The 27,348-nt window shown below is 49.2% G+C and overlaps 2 protein-coding genes across 5 annotated transcripts in view; one reads left to right on the top strand and one right to left on the bottom strand.

The window, feature by feature from the left end:
* Positions 1-11,965, top strand: part of RABGAP1 (RAB GTPase activating protein 1) — a 170,058-nt gene extending 158,093 nt beyond the window's left edge. For all 3 annotated transcript variants that reach the window (XM_010844019.1, XM_010844020.1, XM_010844021.1), the window contains 5 exons: positions 5,300-5,404; positions 6,229-6,312; positions 6,980-7,051; positions 8,705-8,902; positions 10,223-11,965. In XM_010844019.1, coding sequence (XP_010842321.1) covers positions 5,300-5,404; positions 6,229-6,312; positions 6,980-7,051; positions 8,705-8,902; positions 10,223-10,345 — 582 coding nt within the window. In that variant the 3' untranslated portion in view covers positions 10,346-11,965. The remainder of the gene's footprint in view (positions 1-5,299; positions 5,405-6,228; positions 6,313-6,979; positions 7,052-8,704; positions 8,903-10,222) is intronic.
* A 3,108-nt stretch (positions 11,966-15,073) lies between these two features.
* Positions 15,074-27,348, bottom strand: part of STRBP (spermatid perinuclear RNA binding protein) — a 150,764-nt gene continuing 138,489 nt past the window's right edge. The window contains exons 18-19 of one of the 2 annotated variants that reach the window (XR_825616.1): positions 26,195-26,328; positions 15,074-20,903 (exon numbers count right to left, since the gene is read on the bottom strand). Coding sequence is in view for 1 of the 2 variants with exons in the window: in XM_010844028.1 (XP_010842330.1) it covers positions 26,324-26,328 (5 nt within the window). In the remaining variant the exon portion in view is untranslated. Of the gene's footprint in view, positions 20,904-23,080; positions 26,329-27,348 lie in introns of those variants that run through there. The other variant, XM_010844028.1, reaches the window with a different exon arrangement.

A 27,348-nucleotide genomic window follows, 5' to 3' on the forward strand; every position in this document is an offset into this window, starting at 1 on the left:
AGGTTTCTCAAGAGGCAGGTCAGGTAGTCTGGTATTCCTATCTCTTTCAGAATTTTCCACAGTTTATTATGATCCACACAGTCAAAGACTTTGGCATAGTCAATAAAGCAGAAATAGATGTTTTTCTGGAACTCTCTTGCTTTTTCTATGATCCAGTAGATGTTGGCAATTCACTTCATAGCAAATATAAGGGGAAAAAGTGGAAGCAGTGACAGATTTTATTTTCTTGGGCTCCAAAATCACTGCAGACAGTGACTACAGCCAAGAAATTAGAAGACACTTGCTCCTTGGAAGGAAGTGAAAGTGTTAGCCATTCAGTCATGTCCAACTCTTTGCAGTCCCATGGATTGTAGCCCACCAGGCTCTTCTGTCCATGGAATTCTCTGGGCAAGGATACTGGAGTGGGTAGCCATATCCTTGGAGGAAAAGCCATGACAAATCTAGACAGTGTATTTAAAAGCAGAGACATCACTTTGCTGACAAATGTCCTTATAGTCAAAGCTGTGGTTTTTCCAGTAGTCATGCACGAATGTGAGAGTTGGACCATAAAGAAGGTTGAGCACTGAAGAATTCTTGCTTTCAAATTGTGGTGCCAGAGAAAAGACTCTTGAGAGTCCCTTGACAGCAAGGAGATCAAACCAGTCAATCCTAAAGGAAATCAACTCTGAATATTCATTAGAAGGACTGTTGCTAAAGCTGAAGCTTTGGCCACCTGGTGCAAAAAACCGACTCATTGGAAGAGACCCCGATGCTGGGAAAGATTGAGGGCACGAAAAGGGGGTGACAGAGGATAAGATGGTCGGATAGCATTACCAACTCAATGGACATGAATTTGAGCTGACTCTGGGAGATAGTGAAGTACATAGGAGCCTGGCATGCTGCAGTCCTTGAGGTCACAAAAATTCAGACGGGACTTAATGAGTGAACAACAACAAGAAAAGCACACTTGGGCTTTATTTTGGGGCTTCCCGCGATCCGTTTGGGTTGAATGTACCACGTGTTCTTGGAAAGTACATCTGTCCTGCTGTTGTAGGTGGGGCGTGGTGTAAACATCACTTTGATCAAGCTGATTCTGTTGGTTAAATCTTCCGTAGACTTGCCACTTTTCTCTTTATTTATTCCATCACTTACTGAGAGAGCAGTGAGGAAATGTGTAACTCTGTGCCCTAATCTATTTCTCCTTTATTATGTCAGTTTTTGTTTCTTTTAATTTGACTTTATGAATACATTTCAAGTTTCAAGGAGTGACTCTTGGTGTTATGTAATGTCCCTCTTTGTCGTTGGTGATACTCTGTTCTGAAATCTACTTTGTCTGATATTAATATACCATTCCAGCCTTCATAGTATTGCATGGCATATCCTTTTCCATTCTTTTTTTTAATATATCTATGTCTTTATATTTAAAATGGGATTTTGTCACCAGCTATAGTTGGATCTTGCTTTTTCAAATTCAGTCTGACAGTCTCCTTTTAATTGGAATGTTTAGACCAGTTACATTTAATGTAATTATTTATATGGTAGATTTAAGTCTACCACCTTGCTGTTTGTTCTCCATTTGTTGTATTTGCTTTCTCTTTTTTTCCCCTTTTCTGCCTTCTTTGGTTTAATTGGGTATTTTCATGATTTCATGTTCTCTCTTCTGCCACCCTGTCAGTGGTTCTGGAGCTCTCTCATCTCCAGAGCTCTCGCCCACAACTTTCAGTTGCCACAGCCTCTCTGAGCCCCTGGCTCTGTCTCCGTAACCCTTTGAGGCATGCTCTGTGTAGAACCCCTCACCCTGCTCCTTGGTCCAGAGGCAGAAACCCAGAGTGGTGGTAGAACCTTGCTTGTTTCCTTTCTCCCAGGAGCCACAGTTCTGCATTGGTTTTCAGGGTCAGCAGACGGTAGCTTTATATACTTTGTCCAGTGTTTTGTTTATGGGGGTGGGTGAGTCTGGTCCTGGTTAGTCCTCCATGACCAGAAGTGGAACTCTAGATGGTGCTGATCCCACACGTTCTCCCCTCATGTGCATACGTAAGTAGAGTGGTGCGTGTGGCGCCCTCAGGTCCACCGTCAGCCGCCCGGTGGCCTCTGCGCACTTTCCCATTGAAGGGGCGCAGCATTGCAAGTCAGCTCCTGTAGCAGGGATTCCAGCTCTGCCACACGCACTGTGCAAGCTTGGGGGAATCACTTGCCCGTCTAACATTTTTCTAAATTTTGGAGTCAGGGTGGGCAAGGAAGACTCCTGGGTTAGAAGACCCCCTTCGTGGTGAGCCAGCTGTCCTGTACTTGTTAAAATCAGTCTTACCTCCCATGGGAGTGATGATGAGTAACAGAGAATGTATGTATGTGCTGTAGGTTACTGCTCAGGGGCTTTACCCAGGTCCGAGAGAGAGAGGCAGAGGTGACAGGATGTTCTCTTGATTCAAGTAAAATAAAATCTTTTAACAGGACTTCATTCTCCATATTATTTCCTCTGTTGTTTGAGTCTCATTTCCCTCTCACTTGCTGCTTGGGTTTGAGCTAGAGGAGAAGATAAGCCACTCCCCAGCAAGGACAGGCTTAAATCCAGGACCCCATTTAATCACAGGTATGTGCATTTTCCCAGTAACTAATGGCTTAGAAATAGAGGAAAACAATAGAATGGCAAAGACTAGATAGAGATCTCTTCAAGAAAATTAGAGATACCAAGGAAACATTTCATGCAAAGATGGGCACAAAAAAAAGGACAGAAATGGTACGGACCTAACAGAAGCAGAAGATATTAAGAAGAGGTGGCAAGAATACACATAAAAATTGTACAAAAGAGATCTTCATGACCCAGATAATCATAATGGTATGATCACTCACCCAGAACCAGACATCCTGGAATGCGAAGTCAAGTGGGCCTTAGGTAGCATCACTATGAGCAAAACTGCTGGCGGTGATGGAATTCCAGTCGAGCTATTTCAAATCTTTAAAAGATGCTGCTGTTAAAGTGCTGTTCTCAATATGCCAGCAAATTTGGAAAACTCAGCAGTGGCCACGGGACTGGAAAAGTTCAGTTTTCATTCCAATCCCAAAGAAAGGCAATGTCAGAAATGTTCAAACTACCACACAGTTGCACTCCTCTCACACGGTAGCAGAGTAATGCTCAAAATTCTCCAAGTGAGGCTCCCAACAGTACATGAACCGAGAACTTTCAGATGTTCAAGTTGGACTTGTAAAAGTCAGAGGAACCAGAGATCAAATTGCCAACATCTGTTGGATCATCAAAAAAGAAAGAGAGTTCTAGAAAAACATCTACTTCTGCTTTATTGCCTACTCCACAGCCCTTGACTGTGTGGATCACAACAAACTGGAAAATTCATCAAGAGATGGGAATACCAGATCACCTTGTCTGCCTCCCGAGAAATCTGTATGCAGGTCAAGAAGCAACAGTTGGAACTGGACATGGAACAACAGACCGGTTCCAAATAGGGAAAGGAATATGTCAAGGCTGTATATTGTCATCCTGCTTATTTAACTTATATGCAGAGTACATCATGCAAAATGGCAGGCTGGATGAAGCACAAACTGGAATCAAGATTGCTGGGAGAAATACCAATAACCTGAGATATGCAGATGACACCACTCTTATGGCAGAAAGTGAAGAGGAACTGAAGAGCCTCTTGATGAAAGAAGAGAGTGAAAAAGCTGGCTTAAAACTCAACATTCAAAAAACAAAAGATCATGGCATCTGGTTCCATCACTTCATTGTAAATTGATGGGAAAACAAGGGAAACGGTGATAGACTTTTATTTTCTTGGGCTCCAAAATCACTGCAGATGGTGACTGCAGCCATGAAATTAAAAGATGATTGCCCCTGGAAGAAAAACTATGACCAACCTAGACAGCGTATTAAAAAGCAGAGACATTACTTTGCCAACAAAGGTCCGTCTAGTCAAAGCTACTATGGTTCTTCCAGTAGTCATGTATGAATGTGAGAGATGGACTATAAAGAAAGCTAAGTGCCAAAGAATTGATGCTTTTGGACTGTGGTGTTGGAAAAGACTCTTGAGAGTCCCTTGGACTGCAAGGAGATCAAGCCAGTCCATCCTAAAGGAAATCAGTCCTGAATATTCACTGGAAGGACTGATGCTGAAGCTGAAACTCCAATACTTTGGCCATCTGATGCGAAGAACTGACTCATTGGAAAAGACCCTGATGCTGGGAAAGATTGAAGGCAGGAGGAGAAGGGGACAACAGAGGATGAGATGGTTGGATGGCATCACCAATTTGATGGACATGAGTTTGAGTGAGCTCCAGGAGTTGGTGATGGATGGGAAGCCTGGTGTGCTGTAGTCCGTGGGGTCACAAAGAGTCAGACACAACTAGGCAACTGAACTGAATGGCTTTTTGAGTTGCATGGTGTGCCATTCTCAAGTCTCCACTTAAGGCCTCAGCCCCCAGCCCCCTGGGACCTATGCCTCCCAAAGAAAACGTGTCTCAGGAAGTGACGTGGTAGCAGGCGCAGGGACTGTTACACACTTAGCTCCGTGACCTCAGACATACTGTTCAGATTCAGGGAACCACCATCCATTGTCAAAGGAAGCTGCATGTGAGAAGCTTGCAGAGATGCTCCATGTCTAGCTGTGCCCCTGTTCCCCGCCTGCCTTCTCACGTGCTGCCGTCTCTCACTCTTCGGTTATCACTGGACACTCAAGGGTAACGGACCCTGTGGTCAGGGCGGGTGCACCGGTGTCGCTTGGCCCCGTAGATCTGCCCGCCAGGCTTCTGTGTGCTTTAGAAAAACTCGGGTGGAAGATGGCCATTTCAGGTAAGAGAACGAGCGTGCCTGGAAGGAGGCGCCTGCCTTTGTCAGATGAGAACAAGAGCAAAATGCAGAACGTGTTTGATGAAGCAGAGAAAATCCTGAGAGTTCAGAGAAGAAAACCAGAATTCTGAGTCTTCATAATAATGATGGCTGCCTTTTATTGAGTGTCGGCTACATGTTAGCAGAACTGCGCAGAATCCTTTCCATGCCTTCCCTCAGATGAAAATCCTGAAGCTCCGATAGGTTCTCTGTGACTCCTCCTAGTGGCACAAAGTCAGGGAGCGATGGGAGTCGAGGCCAGGCTATCTGATGCCAAAGGCCAGCTCCTAGCCACTGCCCCACACAACACTGGGCAGGAGACGGCCTGGCACTCATGCACGAGTGTGCTCTCGGTGTGACCTCGAGCATATCACAGCCCCTCTCTGGATCACAGTTTCCTCCTCATCCTAAAGTTGGGCTATGCTGCATAATTCAGACCCTTTCAGTTCTCACTTTTTCTGTAACAACATCTCTCAAACCTTTCAGGCTGAGGAAAAGGCAGATGCACTGAACAAGGAGCTGCTTATGACCAAACAAAAGTTGATTGACGCAGAGGAAGAGAAAAGAAGGCTGGAAGAAGAGTCTGCTCAGGTATGGGGGGCATCGCCCCTCCCACACTCCTCTATGTCTTGCAGATGCTTGAGAGCTGGGATTTCACTGCTGGCTTCCTCTTGGCCCTGGAGAACTCTGGAGACAACTGGCTTCAGTTTCTCTCCAAAGGCCTTTTTTACTTACTAGGTAAAGCAACATAATGGTTCTTAATAATTAAAATGTAGAAGGAGACAGTGAGGCAAAGCCCACCCTTCCACTGGGGCAGAAGTTCCTGTGTGCCAGCATCTGAGTGTGCCCAAAAAGGTTAGCATTTCTGCGGAAGGAAAGCAGACGTCTCATAATGTGTGGTTCCTCCCCTACTTGCCCTGTCCACAGCTATCTCCCCACAGAGCCAGCTCTGGGAGGCTTGTCCTCAGCACAGCCCCTGGGTAGGAAGAGCTTCAGGTGCTGCGCCCTGGGCAGGCTGGTTCTGCTTCACTGTCCACCTGCTTCTCATCTCAGTCAGGCGACCCGAGGTGAGAGGTGACGGGCATGTGCCACGTAACCCCCGAGGCGCTGAAGGAACAGCTGTGCTCCCATCAGCTTTTCCTCGACCTTTGCTCTGTTACCTCCTCCGCCCAGGGCCCCAGTGTGGGCTGCACTGACAGGTACTTCAGCCAAAGGCCCACCTGAAGCAGGATTTGATGTAGTCGGATGTTCCGACTTCCATCCCGGCATCAGTAGGGTTCGTACTGCTGAGAGAATCGGGAGGAGACAGGAGCGCCCCCTGGGACTGGGGTCAGCGCAGCACGACACAGCTCCTGCCGGGGCTTCCTGTCTGTCTCCCTCAACCATCAGTCACTTTTGCTTTTCTTACTGTGCAGTTAAAAGAAATGTGCCGTCGGGAACTGGACAAGGCAGAATCCGAGATTAAAAAAAACAGCTCTATCATTGGCGACTACAAGCAGGTGGGTCTGTGCCCTGGAAGTGGGCCACACGCTCTGGGCTCTCTGCTCGCCTGCGTGAGAGGTTTCCTTTCCACACCCCAACGTGTGCCCACTCGGCCACTGGCCCTGCAGGAGTCCCTGTGCTTCTGGTCGAGTTACTGTGCTGATTCAGCTGTAAAACAGGGTGACTCGTGACTCTCCCAGAGAATTGTTGTGAGGAGTCCAGAGATTATGTTTGTGGCCCTGGCCTAGGTCCCTCACGCAAGCAGGCACTTAATCCCTGGAGGCCACCCTGGTTCTTGGGAGCACTTCAGACTCCGGCTGCTCGTGTGTGGTCCTGTGATGGGGAACCACCTGTCCCCCAGCTGGTCCATTCTGACAGCATAACTGAACTGGTCTTGTGCCTTCAGTCCTGGGCTCTCTTGCTGGCTCTGGAGTCTGGCGTGTTTGTGACATTGACCATCGAGTGCACTCTGGCACTGATGGGTTCTCGCAGGTCCTGGGCCAATGGATGCGGAGGTGACAGAGCCAGGGCACCCTCTGCCCACCTGTCATCTGCTCCCTCCCGCTCAGTACTGTCTCAATCCATGGTCCAGCCTCTACTGTGGAATACACCACGAGCCCAGACTGTGCAGATTATGACACTGCTGAAGAGGCTGTCATGTGAATACCATGTTTGTTTCCTTAGATTTGCTCTCAGTTGAGTGAAAGATTGGAGAAGCAGCAGGCTGCTAATAAAGTGGAGATTGAGAAAATTCGGGTAAGTCTTCATTTATCAAAGAGATTTTATCCCCCCTAGTTAATTTAATGGCTGTATTCACAAAAGATTTGGGGAGGGGAATATTCCACCTGGATTTCAAAAGTGAGAGAGGCTGATGCGTGCCTGACGGGGCAGCTGTCGGGGCCTGGCTCAGCAACTGACAGCTCCTGTCTGCCTCTTTCCATTGGGTAGGGGTACAGAGCAGACCAGAGGAGTCCTGATGTTAGACCTCAAGGTGCAGGTGTCCCTGTTCTTTATAAATCCGTACAACGTCCTCCTCTGGATTACTTCACTTTTTAAAAAAACCACATGCAAGAGCCCCTTGACTGGAGGTGTTGTCTGTGACTCCTGCAGCAGCACGCTGAGGCAGAAGGGTCCTGGGGGTGACAGGTCTCACTTGAGGGTGGCAGCTGCAGAGGCCAGGCCACTGCCCACGATTTTCTGTAGCTGGGAACCACTCCCCACGATTTTCCGTAGCTGGGGACCACTCCCCAGGAGTTTCTGTAGTGCGGGGACATCTGCTTCCTACTATAATGGACCCAGATACAGTGAGAACCGGAGTTTTTAAATGTTTTGTTGCCAGTTTCAGAGGTTTTGTTCCTTGATGTTTCTTTATTATTAGACTACTTGTCAACTTTTACTTGTGAATAATTTGCTGAATAATTTGAAAAAGATGAACAATTTACTGAAAGATACTTTACTAACATATTTATAACTGGGTGGACAGAAATGTGGGAGAGTTCGTGACCATGTTTGCATGAAGCAACATTTTACCTGGAACAAGGTGATACTTGGCCTATATCATAAGCAGTGTTTAACCAGCAGTACCAATTTTTTAAGCAAAATTCATTTTCTGATTCTAAAACTAATAATGTTCATTGAAGAAAATTGGAAAATACGAATAAAGGGGCAGGGGAAGAAAGCCTTATAATCTCACTACCCACAGACTACACCACCATTAACACTTTGGTGTGTGTTCTTTCCATGTTTGTATTTCCTCTAACATACAAATTTTCTTTCAGTCTAAGATACGCATTTTTTTCAAATTTACATCTGAAGTTGGGACATACTTCATAACTAATGGCTTTTGTGGTTTCACTGGCAGAATATTTTCTTAGAGGAAAATGAAATGATGTTTCTTGTAGTCATTGCTGTCTTACTTTCGTGAAATGTAGTGTGGATTTGTAACTAAGCTTTAACGACATTTTCGTGTCCTAGTTCACCCAGCACCATAGCATTTTTACCAAATTATGAAAAATTCCTCAAAACCTTTTCCGAGGCTGCATACTTCCTTGTATAAATACAGCACATCCTATGTAATTTCTTCCAGGAGCTGGATAGTTTATCTCCCCACCTCTTTTCTGTGTCTCTGATTCTGCAGTGAAATTCCTTGTACATAAATCTTTATCTAGTTGCTCCTTTTTCATTTTTTTAGCTAAGATTCCTAGATGTGAAATGACTGGATCAAGACATAACAATATTTGTATTGCTTTTGGTATGTAACGCCAGGTGACTTTTCCAGTAGGTCATCTAACAGTTTACAAAAAGAACGTAGTTTTTCAGAAGCTATAGTGCTCAGCCAGGCTCCCCAGAAAGGAGATGCTTACACCTTCATGTCTCCTTTGTCTCTTCACATCTCACCTTCAATTTCAGCAAAAAGTAGATGACTGTGAACGCTGCCGGGAATTTTTCAACAAAGAAGGGCGCATAAAGGGCATGGGCTCAGCTAAGGAAGTTGTGGATGAGGATACAGATGAGGAGAAGGAAACGCTCAAGAACCAGCTGAGAGAGATGGAGCTGGAACTGGCACAGACCAAGCTGCAGCTGGTGGAAGCGGAGTGTAAGATCCAGGTAACAGTTGCAGCCTCGCATTCCCAACCAGCCCTCTGCCCCTGATGCAGGGGGCCCAGGCCTGCACGAGGGTATGATTTTCTGGGGCTAGAAACCCCAGAAATGATATTGACGGTTTGGGGTTTTTTTCCCTTTTATACTTGGACCATAATCCTCCTGGGAAGAAGCCTGTTACTTGTTATTTACTAGTGGATGTTTAATTAGTATTTAGCCTGTCCTAAGAATTGGGCTTTCTCATAATGAGAATTATCCATCTAACTTGGAATCCTTCTGGTGGAGGAGAGAACATATGATTTGAACTCGCAGCTGCACCAGCAAACCCTTTGACATTGGGTTAGTAACCTCCTTACACTTCAGGTTCCTCATCTGCCAGTGGAGGTGATGAGGGTCACTCTGATTGTTTGCTTTGAAGACTAAAAAAGCTAATGCACACAAGGGGCTCAGCATGCTGTCTGAGGGCTTCACAATACCAGCTTTTATGTCCCAGCTCCTGTCACTTAACCAGCTTTGTGCCTTAGGACTTATTACCTAATTTATCTGAGCCTCCTTTCCTGAAGAAACTGGGACTTATTTTGGTCATCTTTATACTGCACGGCTAGTTCCGGCAGCACCGTGCTGAGCACAGGGCAGGCGCCAAGCACAGAGCATGGAGGAACCCAGTTTAGGACTAAAGCTGAAGACCTGGTCTCCCCATCACATTCATCACTGGACACCTGCTCGCCCAGGCCCAGTTTCAGCTGCTGGCGCTGCAGAGCTAAGACGCGGCTTGGGCGACTGTCTGGGTAATTAGGAAGGGCCTCACCAAGGGCGGTGTCTGATCAGAGAATGGACAGAGGTTGCAGCTGGTGAAGGGGAGGAGCGCTGAGCCAGCACAGGGCATGGCATGTCCTCTGTGCTGTGCGCCCACAGCACAGAGGGCGCAGTGGGCCTGCCTGAAAGGTCCAGATTGTGAAGCATCTCACATGTCTTGCTAGCAGGTCTAGACTTCTAAGGTGCTTGCTGGAAATTAATGCTGCGTTCTTAGCTAGAGCGTTGGGCTGACTCCAGGTGTGCAGTGGGTAGATGGAGGGTGAGATGTTCAGATGGGAGGCTGTTTCAATAAAAAGATGAGGTCTTAACTAGAAAACGTGCCAAAGCTTTTGGCCCTCCAGATCTTTCTGTGCCAGTTTTGAGAGCTGGGGTGGGGAGCGGGGGTGGTGGCTGTTCCCAGAGTTGTCTCAGGAGGAGACAGACTACACTTGTTGCCTTGGCTCAGCTCTGGGGAGGCAGCGTCCTTTGCACAGGAGACCAGCATCCTCATGTCCATTGTTGCTCTTCCAGGACTTGGAGCACCATTTAGGCCTTGCCCTCAACGAGGTCCAGGCAGCCAAGAAGACGTGGTTTAACCGAACACTGAGCTCCATAAAGACAGCAACTGGGGTTCAAGGGAAAGAGACTTGCTGAGAGCAGCTGCTGCCTCCAGACCCTTCGGAAAACATGACACCTTTTGTTGCCTTCTTTGGCCAGATGTGTGATTCTGTGACATGCCCCAGGACAGAATGTCCGCAAGTCAGATCCATAGAAGCCTGTCGGGAGGTCACTGTGGACCAGAGCTCGTGAGGCCCTCCTCACTGCTGATACTAACAGGCCCGCTGACTCGCCTGCCGCTCTGGACACTCCGAACGTCACTCCTCCATGTGACCTCCGGCCTCTTCCCAGTTAGGTCAGCTCATATCCAGCCCAGCATCCGAGTTGACGTTATCAGAGTTTGGGGATCTTCAGGCTGTTGGTTTTTTTCTAAACCTTTAATTTTTTTTTAAAATACACACACACATACAAATATATATATATATATATATAAATATATATATATATAGGGGGACGTAGAGCAGGGGATCAGTAACTCAAGTACCTGCTCCAGTGCCAGCAGAGGGTCCTCTGTGTAGACATGGAGAAGCACTTTGTTTAAATAGGAGGGTTTCATGCTTGTAGTTGAAGCCACCTAGTTTTGTTAAACTCTACAATGCACAGGTTTTGGTTCGGCATCACTCACGTTTCTGATCAATTCTATGCAACTCTCATAGTTTCTGTTGTTCTTATTGTTAGCTGCCAAATGACTCCACAGCGCTGGGGCGGGTGACTTGACCGACTGTGAGACTGGGTTAATCGTAACATGGACAAATCTTATTTTGCTTCATGTGTCTGTGTGTGTGTGTGTGTGTATAGATATCTTTTTCCCAATGCACCCAACTGACAGTGTTTAAATCCCAGACTAGGACTGATCTGCACAAGTTAATTACGTGGTTATTTGGGCACTTACTGCATTCAAGGTTTGTTGGGCTCTGCTCTCTACCCTGCTGGTGTGAGAGCTGTGAAGAGCACCTTCACTTCAAGGTTCCTAGTGTTTTTGCACAACAGGTTGTACAAGTGAGAAAGACTTTGAGTTCTGTATGTGTGTGAGAGAGAGAGTGTGAATGTAAGGCTGTGCAGACACATGCCAAGAGGCCCGCGTCCTGCTGGCCTGTGTCCCCGCCTGCCTGGGCCCTCCCTGGGGTGAGGCCAGTGCAAGCCTTGCTCTTCGGATGGGCTGCAGGTTCTCACTTCAAAACTATAGAATGGGGGTTTTAGCACCTTTTTTAAAAAAATAACTTTAGACTTTTAATTTATATAGTGATAACGCTGACAGGCTGTCTCGCAGATGATTCTGCCGTCTTCTGTGCGTGCAGTGTGGAGTAGCTGGTTACAAGAGGCACTGGTTTGTATATAAAGAGACTTGGGTGGTTTTGTATCTCTTTTTTCCTGTTGGCTGTATTAACACTTACTGAAGTCATCTGTGATAAGGGAGATAACAAGCGGCAACCCCTGATCCCCCCAGACCATCCCCTCCACTGCTGTCTGTGTCCTTGTTCAGTTACCAAAACAGCTATGCGCCCATCTAAAACTAGGTGTGTGGACATTGTGCTAGGGTAGTTTCAGTGTGTCAACTTTATGAATTGAAATATAAACCAGTAAAATTGTATTACTGTTTCTTTTGTTGGTTTTATTTTAACAGCATATTCATTAAATATTTTGGTACAAACAGCATCACTTTGTAAAAACCAGTTTTATCATTACGTGCTCTTGCCCACTTCCTCCCCCACTCCCGCTCTGGGCTGAGATGCGTGTGAGCAGCCATGCATGCCAGGCCCGTGGCGGGTGGCGGGGTTGGGGGAGAAGACACAGGCTTTGTCCCCCGGGGGCTGCTGCCGGCACCTTCCTCGTGAGCACTGTCCGTCCTGGAGAAACGAAGCGCTATGGTGATGGGTGAGATGTGACTCGTGTGCTACAGGTTTAGGGAAGTCTTAATGGAGGTGAGCGAGTGGTAAGACCTTGAAAGACAAAAGCATCTTACCAGGCCGAGATGGAAGAGGGCACTGCGGGCCCCAGATGTGCACATGCAGGGCAAGCGGCCGAGGGGCAGAAGTGGTCAGTACCCAGACTCTCTGGGAAGAGTGCTCCTTCCGACCACTGCTGGTCTTCCTATGCTGCAGCCCCCCAGGAGGAGGCTCCCAGACAGGCCGTCCTTCACCACCTCACCCACTTCTCTGCAGCAGGAAGAAGAGAGCAGTGCTCCCCGCACCCGACGGCCCCTGCTTGCTTGACCTGCCCTCCACGACCCCGACACCAGTCTCTGGATGAAGCAGGCTGAGCTGCAGGCCCCGGAGAAGGGAAGGCGGTGAGTGAGCCCTGCCCCGTCTTCTCTCCACAGCCCAGATGCAGGCCTGGTGCCTGGCAAGTGGCCGGGCTGTGACAGGAGCTCTGCGAAGGCCGGCACAGGGACTCTGGAGGACAGGTGGGATCCCTTTGTTGCTCAAGGCCAGAGGGCACGTTTCTGGGGTCCATGTTCCCGGCCAACCAGGTCGAGAGTCCAGAAGGGCTGGCCTGCCCCTGGCTTTTCCCTGCCCCAGAGTCACAGTGTGAGGAGGATAGGGGCTTGCAGAAATCATCCACTCAGCGGCTGTGCCCTGTCAGGAGAAAGGCACCCCCTTGGCCCATCAACCTTGGCACACCTAAAGTGACCAGGGTCATCCCGAGAGAATGAACGAGCTCCACCTTGGGTGAGGGTGGGCCTGGATGAAGTGGTTTGGTGGTTTGGTGACTGGGAAACGGCTGGAGCTCAGAGTGGGAGGAGGTGCAGAGGTGGTCGCCTGCAGCAGAGGGGCCAGACTAGCCCCCCAGGAAGCTGAAGCAGGGTGTAGGTTTCAAGAAGCCTGGCTGTGAAAGTCAGTTGAGGGGAAGGAGGGTGGTTGGAGGGAACCGTGGTAGGAAGAGCAGTGACTTCGTGCTGGAAAACTGGCATCCTGGTACTGACCACGTGACCAGGGCTCCACTTCCTCCCCGACTGCAAGACATGAGACAGGCTGAGTAGCTTGTTGAGCAGATCTCCAGGGGGCTGCTCGCTGTCAACGCGGGCTGAAGGCAGCTCATAACAAAGGCAGGAGGGATCCACTGCCCGGTCTCCAGGAGTGCCGTCTCCATCTGTTCTGGACTCCAAGTCCTGGCGGCAGGAGAGCACCATGCGGGGAGTGAAGAAAAGAAAAACCCTCTAGAACTAAACCCCAAACAGCACTCTCAGCTCTGAACTGCCCAGGAGCTGTGCAGAAAGACGTAGTGCCAGGGGGAGGTGCCAGGCCTCTCAGACCTTTTGGTTCATCTGGATGATGGATGTGTGAAGGGCTGAGGTGCTTCACTTGCTCAGAGATGCATGATTCTGACCCTGGGATTCAGGCCGCCTTCTCAGCTTCATTTGGACAGAGAGTGAGGAGAAGCCGGCAGATGAGCTCAGAGTGGCTGGGGCACTCAGTTCCAGAACAAAAGGACTGAACGCTCCCTAGCCCTGCCCTTCCCCCGTTGCTGTAGGTGTAGGAACCTGGCCCATGGAGAGGTTTCTGGCCCAGACCCTGCGGTGTCTCAGCTCCCAGCGACCAGCAGGGCAGCTGCTTTAAGATGACCACGTGGGCCGCAGGTGGGAGTAAACTCACACTGCTTCACTGCAGGCACACCGGGGCTTCCCAGTGGCTCAGTAGGAAAGACTGCCTGCAACGCAGGAGATGCGGGTTTGACCCCTGGGTTGGGAAGATCCCCTGCAGCAGTGGTAACCCACTCCAGCGTTTTTGCCTAGAGGATGGACTGGTGGGCTGCAGTCCATGGGGTCACAAAGAGTCGGACACAACTGAGCACGCACGCATGGGCACAGCTGGACCAAAAGCCCTGGGTTCAAGCCAAGCCATGACTCTGGATGCGCGCCTCAAGTGGGAAGGTCACGTCTCCCTCCTGAGTTCTCTGCCATGGCCTCAGCGCTCACCTCTATCTTACGTGCTCCTGTTAAGCTCGGCCCTTCCCCTGTGTTCTCCCTCCAGTTGATGGAACAGCCCTATTAAGTGATGCTGTCCCCAGATGTGAAGGTGAAAGGCTTGCCCGTGGTGACAGCATCTTGGATTTCAGTGCTTTCTACCAGGTACCACCACCACCACCTTCTCTGACCCAAAGCCAGGCAAACAGTGCTCCTCCCGTGAAACCCTGGCTTCAGGGTGGGAGCAGGGCCCCCGAGAGAGAGCAGCAACTGGCTGGCTCCCCTTCTCATCAATGCGCCCACCCATAGCTTTCGTCCACTCACCTGGAGGGCAGCAACAGGCCCTGGCCTGGCTCCCCCAATACCCCTCCCTGGGCTGCCAGGGCATCTTTCTCATTCTTCCGGGGGTGAGCCGAGACCTTAGAGTTACTGGAGCAGTTACTGCAGAACCTCACACAGGGAGCAGTGGGAAGAGCGGTTTTTCAAGTTGCTGCCACCATTTAGAAGTTCTCCCTTGGGCAACTGTCTTTACCTCTCTAAGCCTTAGCGTCAAGTGGGAAACCGGTCAAGAGTAAGACTGAGGCAGGTGTGCGAGATACCGACGCCTAGTCGAGGCAGTGGCCAGAGCTCAGCACTCCCTGTGCCAGCTGTGGGTCAGAGGCTCAGGCAGCGTAAACTTGCATCATTAGCAAAGAAGCAGAGTTTCAAGGACTGTAAACAGGAGTAGGGCTGAGGCCTGGCCCTCTGGCAGTGGAGGGAAATCCTTCTCCTCAGGTGCTGAGCTGGAGGGTCAACGTGGCTCTGCACTTGACCCTTTCATCAGAGCCAGAGTAAATCCTGCACAGAAAAGTCCAGCCCAGTGCTGTTGAAGACAGAAGCTTTTATTTTTATTCATCCAAATGAGGCAAATGCAACATGTCAGGGCATTATAGACAAGCTGCAGCAGCCAGACAAGAGGGTCAGTCAGTCTGTTAGAGTCCAACACAGTCAGTGTGGAGGAGCCGCAGTGTGGACGCTGCCTATGGGAGTCGGGGTGCAGAGTCCCTGTGATGAAGGCCAGGCATCTCTGGGCGAGGCACTGGAGACAGTCCACACGTGCAGGCTGCTGCCTCAGCCTTACAGCTCAGAGTCCTGCGTGTACTCGCCGCCCCAGAGCGGGGACAATCCACGGTGCTCGTATTCGCCAATGTGTTTTTAATATAATACACAACATAGTTATTGCCAAGGACTTTGCACTGCAGTTATACTATGTACACTTTTGTATTCAGAAAAAAACACAGTAAATAGATAACACAGGTATTTTATATAGATTTCTTAAAAGCTATCTTCATCACCAGACCAGAGTGAGAGCAAGTTAGCCAGAAGTTCGACGTCCTACGTGTAACTGTGCAGTAAACCAGAAATGTCTTCTACCCACAGCTACATTTGGCGCCGCCTGAACCCCTGTCCTGGCTGAGGGAGGGCTAAGACTGAGCAGGACCCCTTCCTCCTCTGTAAGGGACAGATGCCCCTTCAACAGCTCAGGGCTTCAGGTCTAGACTGGCTGCCTCCTTCCCAGTGAATTCTGCTCGGAATGGATGAGCAGCAAGTCTCAGCGGCCACCATCCGGGAACCCTACTACATGGCAGGCAGACCAGGGTGCCGGGACTGTGGGGCCAAGAGGCCCGGCCCACCGGCCTCCCTCCTGCACGTGGCCTGGCCCCACCTAGAGCTCCTTCAGGAGACCTGCCTTTTCCTCAACATGTGGCCGGGCCCCAGCCACTTAGAGAAAGATTCAGCACAGCTGGGCCACCCGGTCCCCAGTCAGCTGAGCTCACAGGTACCGAGGGGACAACAGGCTCCACCACTGCTGAGAGCTGTAGTTAATGATGTCTGCCTGAGGCAGGTGGCTCACGACTCATTCAGACATCACGAGAGACAAAGGCGCCCCCTGACCAAGCATTCCCTTTGCGGCCTCAAGACCCTGGAAAGGAAGTCTGTCTGGAGGTTGACACCAGGTCATGAGACATCGGAACCACCCTTGATCCCTGGGACATGTGGAAAGGCCCCTGCCTCCTGAGAAGCCACCACAGTAAGGAACAAGGGGACCAGTGGTACTCCATGTCCGCATAGAGAACCGCACCACATAGGGCCGGCCTGGCAGGTGAAAGGAGGTATTTCAGGAACCTGACTGAACTCCCAACTGTCCCTCACGCAGGGGCTATCATCACTACCTGGGCATCAGGGCCGCAGCTGAGGGAGCCGGTGAGGTGAAGAGTCAAGGAGGCTCAAAGGTGCAATGCAAACAAGGAAAAGAGTGTAAGCTTAACCACAACTTAAGCCCGAGGGTGTTTGTGAGGAGAGGTGCTCATGCCATCCTGAAGGGAGCAGAGAAGAGGCTGGATACTGGGAATTAGGTTCAGCGTCCTTGATAATAAAGTACAAGTGGAGAAGACAGTCTTCTAGCTGTCTATGACTCATTTCCCTAAACAAAAATTTTAAAAAGTCTTCCCAGAACAAATATTTAGGTTAGATTCAAAAAAGAACTTTAGACCATCATCTGTTTCCCTAAGCAGGAAAATGAGACAGATGGTATCAAGCTCAGGACCATGGGCTAGGACAGGGCGACTCCACAAGGGTCTGGGTGCCCCGACACGAGTAAGCCTCCCTGTGAGGCCAGAGCTGCCGTGCAAGGATACGCCTGGTGCCAGAGCCAGCTGCACCTCTGGAAGATACGAGCCACATGCGTTGGAGTTACACACCTACTGGCATCCCAAGAGCCCCACCAGGAGCCAGATGAGCCCAGCAACAACAGCGTGTGTGCCCTGCAGCCATGACTTCACAGCGACTATTTCCACCACCCTCACCTGATGCCACAAGCTCTCCTTAAAGTCCCCCACCAGTATGAGGCCTTTCCCACATCTGCCCAGCAGCTCAGGCAGCACCAAACCCCTCACCTGCTGGCTCCACCCCCAGAGGACCCACAGGCCACGTGAGGCTGGCCGCACCCCCTCTCAGCTGGGGGCCTTGTCTCCTGAGCTGCAGGGGAGCCTCACCTACTCCCACAGGCGTCCACGCAGGCACTCATGTGATTCTGAAGCCAGCACCCTCCTGACTTCCATCCACATCACAGGAGAATGCTGGCAGCTCATAGCTCTGAACGTCACCTCGGTGCTCAGTCAACAGCTGTGCCCTTCGTTTGCCTAGAAACATCTCTGAGGTAAAATACTGTGGCCAGTAGAAAGCACTTGGTTTTTTTCATTGCCCCAACTTCACAGAGCACCTTGGGGCAGGCACCGTGTCCGATTTGCAGTCGTCCCTGGCGTCTGGGATGCACCTGAGCAGTGACTGCTCCAGCCTGTGCATCCCGCCTCAGCAGTTCACAGGCTTCATCTCCCTCCCACTCCTGCATAAGGCTTTCTTGCCAGGTGACTCCATTATGAAGCGAGGGAAGCCCGTCCCTAGCATTTTTCACCCTCATACACCAAGGCCCTCAGCCAGCATTAGACTAGAGACAAGGTTTCACTGATGTTGCCCTTGTAAGGGACTTCTGAATAGCAAGAGAGAAGCAGCACAAAGGTGGCAGACGTGGCCATGTCAAAAACTGGGCCCCTCATGCCACCGGCAGTCAGAAAAGCTGTCTGACTCGCAGGCCTCCCCTTCCCACTCGAGTTCCAACACGGTAAGCAAACTGGGTGAAAGTCCAGACTGTAACAAGCCTGATCTTCCCCAAGCAGAAGATCTTTCTAAAACATGTCTGTCATCATGGCACCGTCCTGAGCACGGCCTCCACACGGCTCCCTAGCACCCTTAGCTCACACGTTCCTCTCTCGAGCTGGTCACCGTGGCTTTCCCTCGTTTCAGCACCCGCTCCCCAAACGACCCACCTGAGCTCAAAACCTGACGTCCTTCTGGGCAAGAGCTACACACCTAACACATGCAGGAAGCCTTGTGGGAAGGTGGATGGGTCCAGGCAGCAGATGTGAGGAAACTTCCAGTCATGATTATGCCAGAGGGACTGGAAAGCAGGAACTGGAGAAGTGTGGCCCACAACTGTCTGTACACTGCTCAGCTGCTACAACGGCAGCACGGAGTGGCCATGACCACCGAACAGGCTATACAGCCTGAAAGACTTACTGACACCAAGCCTAAGGCAGCGTCCACGTTGTGACAACGTGGAAAGGCCCACTGGGCTGAACAGAGAGACTCCCGAACATCCCAAAGGCTTGATGGGCTGTGTCTCAGTGAACATTGACCTTTAGGGCTCTGACAAGTGCTCAAACCACCACTGCCTCTTGCTCCCCAGCAGAGCTACAGAACTGCAGACGTGCAGAAGCACCACCCTCTCCCCACCAACTCCTCCGAGCTCCCTGCCCACCTAGGCAGAATGAGCCAGAGTTGGCAGAACAAAACAGGCCCAAAGCAGATTTACTAGTAATCTTTAAATCCCACCTTTTCCTCTTTAAAGTACTTGTAGAACAACTGCATACCTCCCCTGGCTAAAGGCCTTTCTCTACAGATGCTGAATCCAAGGGACTCCACCCCTTGCCAGGTGAAGAGGCCTAAACATTACTTTAAAAAGCAGAAGCCCCTGTACCAATGACCATCCAGTACCTGCCACTCCCTTGACGGGCAAACTCAGCAGAGCTGGCTACAAACCTCTCCATCCATCACCAAAAAGCTTCCCAGAGAGCACAGGAGGGGCATGGGGCGCCATGCCCACCAGACTCCCACTTCCTGGCCCAATGGAGGCAGTCTCTGCCACCCCCCATTCCTATGTTAGTCTCAGGCATCACCATCGTCCGTCACCTACTGCAGAGGGGCCCCTCGTGCCCTTGCTGGGTGTGGGTTCCTGTGGTTCCCTGGCCCCACAGCCTCCAGCCCAACCCAGGCAAGGAGCCTGGACGTGAAGAAATGCCCCCCCTGCCTCTCAGCCCGCTGGCTGCCTCCCTCAGCCAGCCGCCATCCTTCACCAGAGCACCTGCATCAGCCTCTCCGTTCAGTCCGTCCTCATCCAGCTGTTCAAACTGACCTCCAGAGTCCTCTCACCATCCTGGAGGATGGTTATCACTGAGGGCAGAGCACCTTTCACAGAGTGGCCCCAGACTGCACACCCATGTGCCACTTCACCTTCCTCGCCATCCCAGTTCCATCAACAAGCACCTCCATGCTGTCCCTTCTGCACACACCACACGGCCCTCGAGACCTGGCTGCCCCACTGGGCCCGTGGATGCCCATCTCTGCAGGAAGCCTCGGCTACCTCCCTAGAGCCCCTCAGTTCTCAGTCTGCACAGGCCTGGCTCTGCTCTGGTATGGAATGGGAGTCCCTCTCGCAAGCATCCCCCTGCCTCCTGGGCTCCTTGGTCGGGTTTCACCTTCTACTCGGCTAAGCCGAAAATCTTGACCTTTTCTTCAGCGGCTCCTTCTGCCCCAGCACAGCGTGATTAGGAGGAGGTAGTGACAGTGGATGTTTCCATATATCCATGTGCCCAGGACGGGAGACGTGGTCCTGGGAGTGGCAGCAGTCTCATCAGCCTTCTGTGCTGACTACACTGAGGACCGGGCTCCACGTGGCCAGGAGACCAGGACTGTGTGGGCAAGAGGCCAGCTGTGTAGGCTGTCAGTTTGCAAAGAACACGGATGTGATCGGTGACACTCCCAAGACCACTTCTCCCCTCTTGGGCACATGCATTTATTGGAAACACTCACTGCCACCTTAACTGCCCAAATGGCTGCACCAGAAACCACCTATCCCCTTCTGGAGCCACATACGACAAGTAAACAGAAGCCGTCAGAATACCTGGCAGAGAGGTCCACAGTGTCTCCACATCTGCCCTTCACCAGCCTCATCTCTCTCTCAAGGTTCCTTCCGCTTTTCTGAGCTCCTCAGGGACCACCTTCCAGTTGATGTGGGAGAAAGGACTCCCCTCCAGGGTGATGGCACAGCCACCATACTTTCCATAAAGCTGCCTCCACAGATGTCAGAGAGCTGAGCAATTTCTGAGATCAGCTACAGGCTAGAAGGGCCCAGTGAGACCCTGGCCCCAGAACTCTGGAAAGGTGACTGAGGACGACCCCTTTAGTTAGAGCAGCAGAGAAGGCCTAGCCAGAAACAGGACTGCAGACAACCAGAACGTGGATGAAGCTCAACAAAGAAAAAGCACCTGTCAACAGCATATCCCTTCCCCTCATCCAGTGCCTGGGGGGCCTCTCCAGTGGCAGTTACTGGTTTGCACGTATCCCAGGGTTCTGTTATGGTACAAAAGTGGGTCTGTGGAAACAGCGGTGCAGCTGACAAAACGAGGACAACGCGCAGGTCGCGGGGCCCAAGGATGGGTGTCAGCAACCCTGCCCAGGAGCCAGCTGGCATGTCTGAGCAGCCAGAAGTCAGGGAGAGCAAGCTACACAGGATATATTCCAGAAGTCTGGAAGAAAGGTAAGTAGGATGAATGCATCACAAAGAGGAGAGGAAACTGTTGCCAAATGGTTTTGGAACACAGGACAGGCAGCAGACTGGACTGCCGACACCAGCCCTAGTGTGAGCACAGCGCTATCGGAATGGGTGGCCTGGGACACTTACCAGCTATGTTGATTTTGGGCAGGTCGTTTTGTGTAAGCCTCTATTTCCTCATCTGTCAAAGGAGAGAACTTCTAGATCCCACAGTTGTGGTGGTGTTCAGATCTCCTCCCTAAGAAAGGCTTCTGTGAACTCTAAAAACAGAAGAAACGGCCTTGCCTCCGTGTGGTGGAAACTCGCTTATTAGGAGCCGCAATGCTTTGCCACAAATAAGCTGGGTGGTTTTCAGAGTCTCTTGGCTTCAGTTTTCTTGTCTGTGGAGAGGGAACCACATCCCTGCGCTGCTCCTGCTCCGAGCGGGACCATCAGGGCAGGGCATGGTGGCAGCCGGGAGAGGACTCTGCTGCTGCCACACACACGGGGGCCAGTCTCTCCACAGGCCACGGCTCGGGGGCTCCTGCAGTCTGGGCTGAAGAGAAGGTTCTTCTCCCTGATCCCCTCCAGGATTATGGCTCATGGCTCAGAAAAATGGCCAGCTATCAAGGACAGCAGTGACTTGGGGTCAGGGAAGACTCTCTCCCTGAAGAGGATTCTGTATTCATCCCCATACCCACCGGACCCTGAGCAGAGATCCAGCCGGCACTAACCTGCTGAGGAGCTAGTGAGGGGCCCACGGCCTTCCCTGAAGCCAAGTCCAGGAGCCACTCCTGGTGGGCAGAACAGGCCACTGCAACCTGTCCCCACCCCCACCTCTGCCCAGCACTTGCCCAGGGCCACCGCTGCCCCAATGAGCCACACCTCGCCAGCTCTCCTTCAGAGTCTGGCTCCAACATCCCCACCTCCAGTCTCAGGCCAGACAGCGTGTACTCAGAAAGCATTAGCTGAATGAAAACATACACCTCAATTTCTCACTAATATTCAAACAGAAAAACAAGCCTCAAATACAAAAGCTTCCTCTGTTTATACAGCCACACCTCAGCCTTCCAATCTATCTTTCCAGTCACTCTAAAAGAAAAGAGCCCTATTTTCAGCCAGGATACTGGTCTAAAATGACCTCAAGTTAAAGCCTAGCCTCCAGCACAGATCCAAGGATTGGCCTGAGCCTGTGAGCTCCAAAGACCCCATGACAGTGAGGCCCTGGCTTGTGTTCAGGCCCTTCACAGGCGCCACGTGGCCCTGCCTCGCTGCCCACACACCACCTTCCTGTCACCCAGCATGCTTTCTCACTTTCTTTTAATCCACAGCTTGGTGCTGCAGAAAAAGGCATGGCACTTAAAGCCTCTGGGTTTCAGTCCTGACTCTAGCCCTTCACTCTGAGCATCAGTTTTTTTCATCTGTAAAATATACCACCTTGAAGAGGGTTGAGAAGAAAAATGTCCAAGTGCCTGGCACACACAAGATACCAATTTTAGCGTCTTTCCTCCTGCTCTTTCTTCCATCCACTGCTGCCCAGAGGCCCCCCAGATGAACTGACTTGAGGGCTACCAGTAACTACTTGGGACATTCAGCTAACATGTGAATGCAGAGACTGTTCTTCCATATGGCACAAAAGGATCAAGGGAGGAGAAAATGAAGCAAAGCCTAGAGAAACCAGGCGCCTAGGCAGCGCTAAGAGAACACCCTCCCGGCAGTGGCTCATTCCCTCACCTCCTTGGGGCCATGAGCAGCGAAAAGATGACTCGAGACCACATCTCCAGTTAGGAGACGCTGATCTGACTCTCAAGCAGCCCGGGCAGATGGTGGCAATCCCCATGCTACCCACCAGCAGAGACAGCAGAGTTCTGCCAAGAAAGACCCTCCTTAGAAGGGCCAAGTAATTAAGGTGTTACCTACTGATTGGTCAAGACAAGACAAAACAAACAAAACCCCAAGGGCTTCCCACAGAGTTTATTAATGAGGCAAGGATCCCACTCAACAGCCACAGCAGTGGAGTGGGGTCACTTCTGCCAAGGCATCACTTACACAAATATTTCTTGAATTTAAGAAAAACCTCCTGACTGCAAATCTATCTTACTTGCCTTTAGAAGTAACAGTTCTGTCTACACAGTTTTTTTAACCTCAGAACATCACCAAACTCAGTCTGCATTCCCCACTCAGCTCACCTCCACAGGCAGAGAGGTGCGGCCACAACCTCCAGAGGCTCCTGAGGTTCAGTGCGGACACGTGCGAACCAGAGACACGAAGATGCTCACCCTTTATTCAGTCCAGCCATCTATATCTATATCTCTCTATATATATATCTGCTGCTGCTGCTGCTAAGTCGCTTCAGTCGTGTCCGACTCTTAACGACCCAATGGACTGCAGCCCACCAGGCTCCTCTGCCCATGGGATTTTCCAGGCAAGAGTACTGGAGTGGGGTGCCATTGCCTTCTCCAATATATATATCTATATATAGATATGTATTATTATTTTTTTTTTTTTTTTTGCTGAAAAGCAACTTCCCAGCTGTGTCCAGATAGATAAATGGGTAGAGAGACAGAGAGACAGATGTGTAACAGGTAGAAGGGAGGCCTTATGTGGTGATAAGCACAGGGTTTTTTAGTCCCCAAAGTGTTGCAGGAAACTGTAGAGAGAGAAGCACAGAATGCTGTTTAGAGAAGCATCTGCATCAACAGCCTTCTAAGCCTGTCTCCCAGTCTCCTTTTTCTTTTCTGTGCTTTATGATAACTTAGTTTCTACCTGCCAAATAAATGGTGAGCTCTGAATGTCAGATTCTGGGGCTAATTGTAGTCACACAGTTTTTTCTTACTAATGCAAAGATAGGGAACTTGGAATCAGCTGGCTGACATTGTAAGCTCAGCCCCTTTGAAGTTCCAAGCTCACCTAAATCCCAAAGCAAGTATTACAAACTCCTGGCAGCAGACTGTCCAGTGACTGACTACCACGCAAAAACACAAGCATCTTTATCCAGCGTGGACCTGCAGCCACCTCCCAAACCACATCTCACCAAGTGTTCGCTCTGTGTCTATCTGACCCTAAGATGCTAGGAGTCCTTTCCCAAAGCCAGGGAGCACCCCAAACCTGCGTACACGAAGCAACCCACACAGTTCCATCTGAGCGGACCACGCACCTGCTTCTCCACTCCCTGTCAGCACAGCCTGGCCAACCACGGTAAAAGCAGTCAACATTGACTGAGCACTTCCTATGTACCAGGTACCATTCAAAGCACTCTGTGTATTAACTCATTTAATTCCAAGACCCTACAGGAATTTGCTGGAGGGAGAGGAATATACTCTGGCCCAGAGTCCCACATGGTTTCTATTCTCTATTTCTAGCTGTGCTGTAAAGCTTACATAACCTAATTTGCATTACAGTGCTATTTTTAAAAATCTCCAAAGATCACTGCTTCAAGCATCAATGGAAGCTGTTAGCTCTTACCTAAAATGATAATGTGGAAAAGGATATCTATTCTTACAACTAAGTCAACTTCAATCCTTGACTAAAACAGACTTTCTGGAAGATGCTATTAGGAAAGGAAGGAACTTACATAAGAAGTACTAGCTCTGTAAATAGCTGCTAGAGAGGAACACATCAAAAGTGAACTCGCTGCAGCGGTAGGTAGTTTCTTGGCTCTGCAGGTGGTTACTCACCACCCATCTCCCTTCTCGGCCTCCTAGTAACACTGAGAAGTCTCTGGTCACTGAATGGCATGGCCTCAGATGGTTACAGAGAAAAGTCTGAATACAACAGAAGCTTTCTTGTTCTGGGCAACCTCAGAGGGACCACCCCCACCCCAGCACCATCACCAGGCAGGCAGGGCATACGCTGAACAGGAGTCATTTCAGGAGGCCGTTCACAGAGCAGGCGGCTGGTTCTCAGATGAGGACTCTAGGTTGCTAGAAATCTAACTTTTGGGGAAAGGGGAGCAAATCTCCTTAGTTCACTCCTCTCTCTCACTACTAAAGATTTACCTCCCACTGCAGTTATTAATGAAACCCAAGACAGGGAAATAATAATGAATGACTGATTATAAGAGTAAAATTCCCCTCACTTGTCACTGAAAAATGATTAGTGCTTAAATTAACCACTATTCTTTGCTACACTATAAAAACTGCTTTAAAAGGACTGGGCTATTTGTTATTCATTTCCTCATTTATGTGGATAGAGGTGCATGAACATAAACCAGAGTACGTTTCAGGCTCTCAAAACTGTCAGGGAAATATTTTAAATGAATCAGTTTCCAAATGATGTCCATTTCAATGATATCAGAGGGCCCATATTATTAAATAATTTATAAATGAACTATTAACTAAGTTAATTTTCTCCTGACACTGCTAATGTGTTGTCTCCCAACCTAGGAGATTTACAGTAGGCCCAACTCCATCAAAAAGACACCCTCCGACCTAAAAGGTCCCCAGTGGGTGGAGCCTGTGTCACCAGAATCCAGAGAAGAACCTGGTACGTAGGGGCTCTCGGTTGCTTGTTCAGGACTGGAATGTTCTTGGTACTAGTCACCTAGGCCTCATACAAACTTTTACAGATGCCAAAGCCACATTCAACATACATACAGATTCTGTATGGGAAAAAAATTGTCCCAGCAACCTTCAAAGTTAGTAGGAAAAAGAAAACTGCTACTTAGAGACAAATATAAAACATAAGCTTCATTTTAATCTATATATATATATATATATGTATATATCAAATACAACCTTAGCACAGAACATCTAATACAAATGAAATGCATTTATGGAATACACTAAATGAAGCAAATCCTTTTCAAAATATTTGGCCTAACCATATTTTTTAAATTAACCCCATGATGGTGAATAGGTAGGAAATAAATCATCTATCTAACCTGGAAAAGATGGAATTCCTTACATCTATTTGGTCTCTGCACACCAGGTATTCACCACTCTGAGTCTTAACATACTTGGTTCTGGAAATAGTTTAACTCAGTCAATTATATATTTTTCCATAGTTACCTTAATATTTTGGTTTTTTCATTTTCTATTGCTTTTTTTTTTATGGCTTCTTGCTGCTGTTGTATTAGGGCATACAACACAGATCAGAGATATTCCTTTCTCAGAGAACTCTCTGAGAAATTGGCACTTTGAGCCTCAGCTTCTGTTGCAGCTACACATAAATGGGTCCTGCCGGCACTGCTCCCAATCTCGCTGCTTACGAAATTCTAGCACTTTGGCTGAAAGAGTGCCCTGACGTTAAAATCTTCTTAGGTGAACACATCCCACCACCAAATTCTTTTGTTTAAACAGATAAGTGTGTGTAATTCGCATATATGTTATATCATAATTTCTATACACATACACACACTTAGTGAAATGTCTCTTGAATACAAATTACAAGGGTATTATTAAAAAACAAAATGCTGAAAATAACTATTTTACATTTAGATCATAAAAAATTTTAAAGTAATGTGATGACAGAAGACCCAAGAGATCAAATACATCATATATGATTGTCATATATGCATGTTGTGTTCATTGATTTTTAATTTTCTCTTTAATCAGAAAATAAAAGAGCTTACCTTTGTATACTGAGACCACAGCTTACAGTCACTATATCTCAGCCTATTTTATACAAGTGATATGGCTACGAAGGTCCGAGGAGAACGAGAATAAAGTGAGATAAACGTGCTGAAAACTGCTTAAAAGTATTAACCTGAAATACACAGAGGGTCCAACACCAGTTTTAAAAATACATTAACGAGGTATTCCCAGCTCTTCAATTAATAACGGTGACTGACTGATTCATGATTTTCAAACATTTCACCAAAATTGTAAAAAAGAAGAAAAGGCTAATAACCAGCAAAATCTATCAGTGGTTTGTTCCCCAGGTTAACAATTTGAGAGCCTACAAACGACTCAAGGAGCCCGCGCATCCCCGCACCGTGCGCTGCGTCTAGTCAGCGTGAGGTATGTCGGGAATCTATTGGACCAATTACCTTGCACAAGATACGGGGCACACCCGCAGCCTCAAGAAACATGGCTGCAGGCTACCTCCCTGGCTGGGTGCCAGCCCCCATGCAGAGAAATATGGCTTCAAGGAGGACCCCTACCGCTGAGGAATTATAATAGCACTAACTGACGCAGTCAGGAATGCAACTATTCACTTTATGTGCTAAAAAAGTTTAAAAATTGTCAGAAGATAGCACAGCTCATACACTAATTCTAAGTTCTACACTGGTCTGTAGACTCCCTGACCAAAGACTAGGCTAGGAGGGGTTAAGTATATCCAGGTATTGCTAGGTTTCCAAAGGAAAAGTTTTCAAACAGACACCGTGGCTTTGAATAAAGTATTGCTCTTCTTTAAAATGCTCAGTCACTGCTTTCCAAAAGGAGGTGTCAAGAGTGCTGTGTCTGAAAGCTGGAAAGCCTCAGGGGGTCACATTTCTCTTAAGATCAAGACATAGAAATTGCCATTTCAAGCCAGACAACCTGATGGTTCTAGAAGTCAGAGAAGAAATCTTGAGGGCCCAAGTGAATAATAAATGGTGCGACGCTCAGAGGCTGGCAATAGGGGCTGTCAATGAAAAAACCACCTACAGTGGAGAAAAGAGCAGAGAAGCAAAACTTGGTGTTAATGTCACAGAATTTGGTGAAGCCAAAAGCTTCATTTATATTTCTCTGCTCTTTCAGCTGTAAGTGGAATTTTCATTACAAAATGAAGGGGTGGGACGGG

This window comes from Bison bison, unplaced genomic scaffold (assembly GCF_000754665.1).
Source record: "Bison bison bison isolate TAMUID 2011002044 unplaced genomic scaffold, Bison_UMD1.0 scf7180017864193, whole genome shotgun sequence".
In the NCBI taxonomy this organism is placed as follows: domain Eukaryota; kingdom Metazoa; phylum Chordata; class Mammalia; order Artiodactyla; family Bovidae; genus Bison; species Bison bison.